Source organism: Nanorana parkeri, unplaced genomic scaffold (assembly GCF_000935625.1).
Source record: "Nanorana parkeri isolate BGI_ZX_2015 unplaced genomic scaffold, ASM93562v1 scaffold2150, whole genome shotgun sequence".
Taxonomy (NCBI): Eukaryota; Metazoa; Chordata; class Amphibia; order Anura; family Dicroglossidae; genus Nanorana; species Nanorana parkeri.
In genome coordinates this window covers 7,329-17,143 of record NW_017308418.1, presented here as the reverse complement: position 1 = coordinate 17,143, position 9,815 = coordinate 7,329, and the positions used below count along the sequence as shown (strand labels likewise).

The following is a 9,815-nucleotide window of genomic DNA, read 5'->3' as shown; positions in this document are numbered from 1 at the left end:
GTGTGCTTCCATAGCGTGTGCTTCCATAGCGTGTGCTTCCATAGCGTGCTTCCATAGTGTGTGCTTCCACAGTGTGTGCTTCCACAGTGTGTGTTTCCACAGTGTGTGCTTCCACAGTGTGTGCTTCCATAGCGTGTGCTTCCATAGCGTGTGCTTCCATAGCGTGTGCTTCCATAGTGTGTGCTTCCATAGCGTGCTTCCATAGTGTGTGCTTCCTTAGCGTGCTTCCATAGTGCGTGCTTCCAGAGTGTGTGCTTCCATAGTGTGTGCTTCCATAGTGTGTGCTTCCATAGTGTGTGCTTCCATAGTGTGTGCTTCCATAGTGTGTGCTTCCATAGTGTGTGCTTCCATAGTGTGTGCTTCCATAGTGTGTGCTTCCATAGTGTGTGCTTCCATAGTGTGTGCTTCCATAGTGTGTGCTTCCATAGTGCGTGCTTCCAGAGTGTGTGCTTCCATAGTGTGTGCTTCCATAGTGTGTGCTTCCATAGTGTGTGCTTCCATAGTGTGCGCTTCCATAGCGTGAGCTTCCATAGCGTGTGCTTCCATAGCGTGTGCTTCCATAGCGTGTGCTTCCATATCGTGTGCTTCCATAGCGTGCTTCCATAGTGTGTACTTCCATAGTGTGCGCTTCCATAGCGTGTGCTTCCATAGCGTGCTTCCATAGCGTGTGCTTCCATAGCGTGTGCTTATGTATGTATATATAAATATGTATATACGGCTAGCAAGCAGATCTATGCAAAAACTTTTTTTTAAAAACTTTTTGAAACAGGTTTAAACAACCCGTGTCTCCGCCGCACGCTCCCGTCCGAACATCTGAATAGTCTCGGGCGGCCGCAAAGCATCTTGGGGCGGGCGCATGCCCAGTTCAGACGTTTGGCCGGGAGACGAGGAGAGACACAAGGTAAGTCTACGGAGCAGCGTGCACCCGCACAGACTCTGTGAGATATCAGAGAGGAGGAGGACAGAGGAGTCAGCGCTGGATTAGAGACCCGCACCAGCGCCGGAGGTACAGCTAGAAAAGGACAGTAAGGAAGAAGATGATCGAATTAAGAGGCTTCATTGAAGGTAAGTCCTGACACTAACATTGGGGGGGAGGGGGAAAAAATCCTTTAATGTCACTTTAAATCTACTTTTGCAACCATGATCTCAGCAAAACAATGAGGTCCTAAAATTCTGCTGTGCTGGCCACCAGAAGCTTCAACCCTTCCTTGCTCCATCCAAACCGAAAAGTAAGTTTTGGCTTTCGATACACTTTAGAACAAGGGTAGGCGACATCGGCACTCCAGCCGCTATGGAACTTCTGTAAAACTGAGCAGAACATGGAATCTACCACTGAAGACGTACAATTGTGGGACTTGCCTATTTTGTTCTGTCGTGCGTTATCTTTCTAGGATGTTGATGTTTTGTGTATTGTGCAGGGTCTCCGCGCCAACATGAAGCGCCTCTACCAGCTGATCACAGAGCCCCAGTTCTCCCGCTGCACCAAGGCCTCCAGCTACCACCGCCTGCTCTTCTCCCTCTGCTTCTTCCACAGCATCCTCCTGGAGCGCAGGAAGTTCCTCCAGCTAGGCTGGAACATTGTGTACGGCTTTAACGACTCCGACTTTGAGGTGAGACCTTCCAGTAATAATTGTTCTGGCTGAGCTGATCTTTGTAGTCCGTATGATCATCTGGTTGCCACATTGGGTGGAAGTGACTTCCATTTGGAAGTAATATTTATATTGGAGGTTTTGAATGCTGCATCAGTAAAATCTTAACTGATCAACCTCTGACCATATATAATCCCCCACCTGGAGCTCCTCCCACCGGACCAGCGCTGACTCGCCGCTGCTCTCCCGCACCGAAGGTAAGTGAAAAAACATAGCGCAAACATCGGGGCATTATGACAAGTACAAGTACTTGTCAAAATGCCCTGTTTTTTCCGCCCTCACCCTGCAGTGCCCTCAGGCGGCCGCCTGACTTGCCTTGCGGTAGCGCCGGGCCTGATTACGTAGAAGAAGAACTTGCAGTAACGAGGTGTGCTTATACTGCCCAGCCCCTTCCCCTTTTCAAACAACCTAATCTTTAGTTCCAAAAGAAAAGAAAAAAGCTGATTTATACTTCTCTTACCCCCATCTTCCAATCACAGTGCCCAGGTGAGGGTGACATCACACTCCTTCCGGTGAGATCCTGTGGAACACAGAGCAGCCCAAATCTCTTGAGAAGACGCACTTGCAATGGACTATATTGTCTTCTCACAAGATTTCACCTGCTCAGCATTCCTCAGGAATCTTCCAGGAAGGGTGGTGATAATATTCCAAGAAGCAGAAGAGGGGAGTCTGATAAGTATAAATCTAACCTTATAGAAATCTGGACATTGGGTAAATAATAAAGGGGGAGGGGCTCCAACATTATATGCGGACCTTGTATTGTACTGCAAGGTTCACTTTAATCCTCGAGGTCGTGTTTTGCCCAGAAATACAAGCTGGATAAATGAAGATCCACATAAGAAAGAAGTATTATGATTCTCTCCTTTACTCACAGCTCTGATCCTCGATTCATTGGTAGTAAGTGTATCGGAAAAGTTTTATGCAGGAAAGAAATGGGAAGAGAGCGGAACATTGCAAAGAGTTTCCATAGTTTTGATATAAAGTGTTAAAACCAATATTAAAAGGTGAGGAACAACTAAATCGCCTATAGCAACGCGTGATATCACCGGCTACAACTCTCACTGGTGCGTTTCACCTAGCTGGGCATCATCATAGACCCCTGACACATACAGTACAACACATAAGATTTTGGGGTATCTTGACTCTTTCAGTCTCTCCCTCCCAGTACTTGGTGGTGTAGGATTACCTTACCTCCAGTGAATTGTGTATGATTGGGGTTTATGAGGTTTTTTTCTGCAGGTCTCGGAGAATCTTCTCAGCTTGTACTTGGATGAGTACGAGGAGACACCTTGGGAAGCTCTGAAATATCTCATCTCTGGGGTCAACTATGGCGGCCACGTGACGGATGATTGGGATCGACGACTGCTCGGAACCTATATTAATGACTATTTCTGTGATCCCGCTATCACCACTACGTTCTACAAGTAAGATGTTATATCATTGATGATACATTCCTTCTGTTATTTGTAGTGGAAATCCTCCGGCTGTGTGTTCCCTGCTGATATCATCTGAGGCTACCACTGAACCAATGAAGGCCATGGATATGGGCCATGGAAGCCCACCCTGTCCTTCCCACCTGTCCACTCTAGTATCCCTCTTAAAGGGGTTCTAAACCCTCCGGGTTTTTTTGCATATATAAGGCTAGCAAGCAGTAGATATAGGCAAAAAGTTTGTTTTTTTTAAAAAACAAAATCCGCTTTAACAGCGGTTTAAACTTACCCAGATTTTGGGCCGGGAGACGAGGAGAGACGCAAGGTAAGTCTATGGACGCGTGCACCCGCATGCAGACACCGTGGGACAGGAAGTACCAGCAAGGACAGAGGAGTCAGCGCTGGATCGGAGACCCGCAGCAGCGATGGAGGGACAGATGAAAACATCAGGAAAGAAGATCGGATGAGGAGACGTCATTTAAGGTAAGTGCTGACATTAACATTGGGGGGGAGGGGAAAAAAAGATTTGACTTTAATGTCCATTTAACCCAAAACCTGAAAATGTCCTCACCAGGCATCTGCATCACCTAAACTACTTTTATTTACCAGGATCAGGATGAGGAAAAACAGTAACAGAGACAGATACATATACTACTCCAATAAATCTGTGACATTGTGTATCTCTTATGTACTAAAGCAATACAAGCAGACTGTATTCCATATTCTTCTTGTACTGATTGCTTTCTCTGTGGAAGATCAATAAAGAATTTGAAGAAGGATATTTTTAAGCCCTTCATGACCAGAGGTCATCAATGGCTAGATATGCAGACCATAGCAGGCAGCAGCCATGTGCATTGGGTAACTTGACAATATCCGTCTGCTTGTATCACACTCCATGTTTAAATGTCTTCTCCCAAGGCTCTCCTCCCTGGATGCGTATTACATCCCGCGTGACGGTACGCTGGCATCATACAAGGAGTTCATCTCCCTGCTTCCCGCTGTGGATCACCCAGAAGCCTTCGGACAGCACCCCAACGCCGATATCGCCAGCCAGATCACCGAGGCACGGACGTTGTTTGACACTCTGCTCTCTCTGCAGCCTCAGGTCACGCAGAACGTTCCCGGAGGACAAAGCAGAGAGGACAAGGTCAGGTTTGCTTTTGTCAGCTGAAAACGTCACTCCATACAAGTTTAAAAAATGGAAGGGGGTCAAGGCTGGGCCGAGGGGCAGGCAGAAGAAGCAGCCATTTTGAGCACTTCAACAGTACGGGGGTGCAAAAAAAAAAAGGGGGCAAAACCTGCAACCTGTGCTGCTAAGGGAAGTTCACAGCTCATGGTGAACAGGGGGGTGCACTTTGGCCTTTTTGCCCTTTGGGTGCTGGACTTTGTCCCAGCACTAGAGTGGGGTGTGCCTCTTCTGACCCATACAGCTGTGTTGTATATATTTGTAAATACAGGCAGTCCCCGAGTTACATACATCCGACTTACATCCGACTCCTACTTACAAGCGGAGGCTATTACTGTACAGCAGGGGTAGTTATAATGCTACCTCGCTTGTGCCAACGAGGAGCGCCCGCCTTTTTGGGTCTGGTTTGTAGTACTGTACGTACATTACAGGAAGTTGGCTCTTGTTAGACGTGCAGAAGAGGGGCGCCCGCCTCTTCTTCCGGGTCATTGCGAGGTTTTTACCGCTGTCTGTATCCTCATTAGGAAGATTGTATCTCACTTCCTGTTCTTGAGACAACAGGAAGTGAGAGGAAATCTACCCCTAGGAACGGAAATTCACTCCTGTAAGAGTTATCATAGGAAAAAGGTGTCTCCACTGAAGCTTTATCACCAATCCTTGTTTCCACGACAACCCCAAATTTTCAAAATCCAATTGTCACAGGGACAGAAAGTGAGGTGAAATCTTCTGAACAGGGGCACGCACAGCAAAAACAAACTTTACAGTGGGGTTAACCTTTCCCCATGTTATCCAAAACAAACAAAAACACATTTGGCCTGGAGTTACACTTAAAAAATGTACCTGTTCCAACTTACATACAAATTCAACTTAAGAACCAACCTACAGTCCCTATCTTGTTCGTAACCCGGGGACTGCCTGTAGTGAGAGATCATCAACATCTTCATAGCATATCAGTCATTTTCAGCATAGCGGTAGAATGACTTAGAATACGTGTGAAAAGTACACATTACATTTTAATAGGAATTCCTAAAGCAAACAAAAATATAATTCTTGCCTAGGATACTAAGAAGTAGCTTCTGTGACTACTGCTAACTAGAAAAGCCTCTTCTGTGCACCATTCTGATTATCTTACTATCATGTTATCTTACTATCATGTTATCTTACTATCATGTTATCTTACTATCATGTTATCTTACTATCTGCTTGACATCCCTGGGACTAAGGCCTGCTTCACACCTGGGCGTTTTACAGCACGTAGGAACGCGCTGTTAAACGCCTTACGCCCAAAGTAGTACAGGAGCTTCTTTGGGGCGTATTTGCCGTGCGTATCCATTAGGATACCGCCGGATAGCCCTCGGAAACGCGCGTTTGTCGCACCGCAAATCGCGGTAGAAACGCGCATATTCCGTACGCTCAGGTGTGAACCCAGCCTGGGTCCTCCTTCCCCAACCTGCCACATCCCTGTTTTATCTGTGTGCCTTATCATTCTCACTGGACAGGGGAATGGGTTAGACTTGGTCCCATAGTCAGTGCATTAAAATAGCGGACACCTTGCAGCATTCGTGATCCGAAAGGCCTTAAGAAAAGTTTCAAGTGGCTGACAGATACACTTTCCCCGTGTCTTCTTTTCTCAGGTCCTGGAGTTACTGACCGATGTTCGTCAGAAGATTCCTCAGGAAATTGATTACGAGGGAACAAGGAAAGTTTTGAGTGATGACCCCAATCCACTCAACGTTGTGTTACTACAAGAGATCCAGAGATACAATGCTCTTCTCAGCACAATCAGGTCAGTGCGGATCCAAAGAACGAGACTATATCAAGTTAAAGGGGATGCTGTAAATTATATTTCTTTCTCAGACGTTGGACACAGGAAGTCTTAAACCTTCATGTTATACTGTTGCGTACAGGAGGTAGGACCAGTGAATAACCCTAACCCTACCAGCAGCATTTTTTCTATTGCTCTAGGCGGATGTACGACTTCTCTTCAGCTTTCCTGAAGCAATTTTTCTTTTCTAGCAATTTTTTTTTCTTCTCCGTCTCTGGCATTACCGGCATGGCTGTTGAGGTCCAGGTTCTAGGGACAAATCCTATCCTTTCTGCAGCTGGCTCTGGACCAGCGTCTGGCTCTCAGCACCATCGAAGGTCAGGTCTCTGCTCTTTTGATTCAGTTTCAGGGTTCCCGGCCTCTTATTTTTTGTGTAAGACCTTTGTGCAGGGGGTCTCGCATGTGGTCCGCCCCCCTGTAACGCCGTTTGATCTGAACCTGGTTCTCTTTAACGGGTCCAAATGGTGGCTTCTGAAGCTCAAAGACATTTGTCTCTCTGCTCACTAGGATGTTTTTTCTTGTAGCCATCACCTTTGTGAGGAGAGTGCCTGAACTGGTGGCCTTATCTTTAAGCAAACCATTTTTAGTCTTGCATGGGGACAAGATGGCGTTGAGGCCCAGGACTTACTTCTTGTATAAGGTAGTCTCTGGCATCCAACTTAACCAGGACATTGTTCTCCCGTCCTTTTATTCAGCTCGGGTTCATCAGAAGAAAATCTCCTTCCATTGTCCGGATGTGGTTCAGACTGTGCGAGTCTACTTCTGACCCATTGCTTCTTTCAGGAAGATTGATTGCTTTTTTTCTCATCCCAGATGGTGCCCACAAAGGGGAACCTGCTTCTCGTTCTACCATCTCTAGGTGGCTGAGACAGACCATTGTTCAAGCTTATAGTCTCAAGGATCTGGTTCTTTCTTTCCTATTACGACTCGCTCTACTGGATCTGCAAGCTTTTCTCCGGCTTTTCAGAATCAGACGACTGTTTCCCAGATTTGTAAGGCTGCCACCTGATGTTCTGTTCACGATTTCTCTAGGTTCTGCCAGGTGCATGTTTCTGCCTCATCTGATGCCAGCTTCAGGCATTAGGTCCTTCAGACAGCTCCATGAGCTGTAAGCAGTCTCCAGTTTTCTGTTTCCCACCCCTCTGTTGGACTGCTTTTGGACATCCGATAGGTAAAGTATGGTCCTGTATCCCTCACTGGACGAGAAAGAAAATTGGATTTTTGTACTCAGTGTAAAATCCTTTTCTTGGAGTCCATTGAGAGACACATGTCCTGCCCCTCGGTGTTTATGATGATATTCTCTGTACTGCTTTGCTGCTGAATTAAAGCTTGCTGGGAGTAGGAGGGGATATACCGTGGGCTGCCGTACAGTTTTTTTTGTTTGTCAGTGTCCAATCCTCCTGTAAAACAGCAAAAAGTTTTCCCAGCACACTCACCAGCCAGCATGCAAAAAAACTTGTCTCACCGCTAAGGTTAAGAACAGAGGTTTAGATACGTCTTCTGCAGAAAATGTGAAAGCCGCACAGCCGCGCCAAGGCACCTCTTATAGTGCGGTCCTAACTCTAACCTATGAGAGTCTCTATCTTGGAGCACATGGGGGCAGAAGATTTCAAATTGGGTGCAGGTTTGTCAGGAGGAAGTCCAACCTCCCTTAAAGGCACAGGTACGCACAAGGGATCCCGCACATCACAACGGCAGCTGAGACCCCCCATGCATCATGCTGGCTGGTGAGTGTGCGGGGAAACGTTTTGCTGTTTTATTGTATAAGGCCCTTCCATGTGCACCACGCTGTAAAGCTGGTAACAAATTGATGAGTGCGTTTGCCATTTGTTTTGCAATCCTCCTATAAGTCGCAAGTAAGGACTTCCTGTGTCCCTCAATACACTCCAAGAAAAGGATTTTACAATGTGTACAAAATCCTATTAATATCATAAATGTGGACTATAAATATAGAGAAGGGGAAGTTTTCAGTCATCTGTCCGCATTCCACGTCTATAAAGAACACTGACTGAGTTTTATACTCTTTATTATAGGTCCTCTCTTCTGGACCTGGAATACGGGATACAAGGCTTGGTGGTCATGTCCACAGAACTGGAGGAGATCTTTACCTATATACATGACGCCCGCGTTCCGCCACTCTGGGAAAAGGTGTGTGTGTATTTATAGACAAGGGATGATAGAGAGGAGGGTGAAGAGAGGGAATGAGGGGGCATGATGGAAGGCTGGATGAAGAGAGGTTATAGAGGACGTGATGAGGAGGGAAGATAGCAAGCAGGATGGAGAGAGGTGATAGAAGATGGAAGGCAGGATGAAGAGAGGTGATAGAAGATGGAAGGCAGGATGAAGAGAGGTGATATAAGATGGGAAGAGGAGGGATGATGGAAGGCAGGATGAAGAGAGGTGATAGAAGATGGGAAGAGGAGGGATGATGGAAGGCAGGATGCAGAGACGAGGAGTTACCAGACTATTAACCTTTTCATCTCCAGGCTTATCCTTCATTAAAACCATTGGCGGCCTGGACCCGGGACCTGGCATCACGTGTAGAGATGTTCGCTCGCTGGGCAGAGACTGCGCGCCCTCCGGTTTTGTTCTGGCTTTCCGCATTCACCTTCCCAACCGGTTTCCTGACTGCTGTACTCCAGAGCGCGGCCCGGCAGAATAATGTGAGATGAAGGAGCGATGTACAATGATATGCAATAGGAGGATCTGTGCATTGTGATTATATAATAGCACTTCATTATCTGTACAGAATTGTAGAAGGATATTCAGTGACCTTGAATCATATTTTGTCTTCTTTAGGTCTCTGTTGACTCTCTATCCTGGGAATTCATTGTCTCTACTGTGGATGATAATAACCTGGTGTATCCTCCAAAGGTGAGAATCACAATCCTCAGACAGAAGGGAGCTATGAGTCTGTCCTCCTCCTGCAGGGTGATACATAGAAGGGGGCTATGAGTCTGTCCTCCTCCTGCAGGGTGATACAGACAGAAGGGAGCTATGAGTCTGTCCTCCTCCTGCAGGGTGATACAGACAGAAGGGAGCTATGAGTCTGTCCTCCTCCTGCAGGATGACACAGACAGAAGGGGGCTATGAGTCTGTCCTCCTCCTGCAGCGTGATACATAGAAGGGGGCTATGAGTCTGTCCTCCTCCTGCAGGGTGATACAGACAGAAGGGAGCTATGAGTCTGTCCTCCTCCTGCAGGATGACACAGACAGAAGGGAGCTATGAGTCTGTCCTCCTACTGCAGGGTGATACAGACAGAAGGGAGCTATGAGTCTGTCCTCCTCCTGCAGGGTGACACAGACAGAAGGGGGCTATGAGTCTGTCCTCCTCCTGCAGGGTGACACAGACAGAAGGGAGCTATGAGTCTGTCCTCCTCCTGCAGGGTGATACGTAGAAGGGAGCTATGAGTCTGTCCTCCTCCTGCAGGGTGATACATAGAAGGGGGCTATGAGTCTGTCCTCCTCCTGCAGGGTGACATATTGGAAGGAGTATGGATGGATAATGATGATGTCTGGTTTTTAGGATGGGGTGTGGATCCGCGGTCTGTATCTAGAAGGAGCTGGCTGGGATAAGAAGAATTCATGTTTGATGGAAGCGGAGCCAATGCAGCTGGTATGTCCGCTGCCAACTGTGCACTTCAGACCAACTGAGAGCAAGAAGAAGAGCAGCAAAGGTATATACGTGAACAGATATGTATGGAGTGTATGTAGAGCCGTGTGTA

At 47.1% G+C, this 9,815-nt stretch overlaps 1 protein-coding gene across 1 annotated transcript in view; it reads left to right on the top strand.

Annotated features, from left to right (window-relative positions):
- Positions 1–9,815, top strand: part of DNAH2 (dynein axonemal heavy chain 2) — a 197,087-nt gene that overhangs the window by 182,859 nt on the left and 4,413 nt on the right. Inside the window, exons 80-87 of the mRNA XM_018572866.1 lie at positions 1,419–1,610; positions 2,889–3,073; positions 3,998–4,226; positions 5,900–6,051; positions 8,124–8,238; positions 8,577–8,753; positions 8,890–8,964; positions 9,617–9,767. Of these exons, the coding sequence (XP_018428368.1) occupies positions 1,419–1,610; positions 2,889–3,073; positions 3,998–4,226; positions 5,900–6,051; positions 8,124–8,238; positions 8,577–8,753; positions 8,890–8,964; positions 9,617–9,767 (1,276 nt within the window). The remainder of the gene's footprint in view (positions 1–1,418; positions 1,611–2,888; positions 3,074–3,997; positions 4,227–5,899; positions 6,052–8,123; positions 8,239–8,576; positions 8,754–8,889; positions 8,965–9,616; positions 9,768–9,815) is intronic.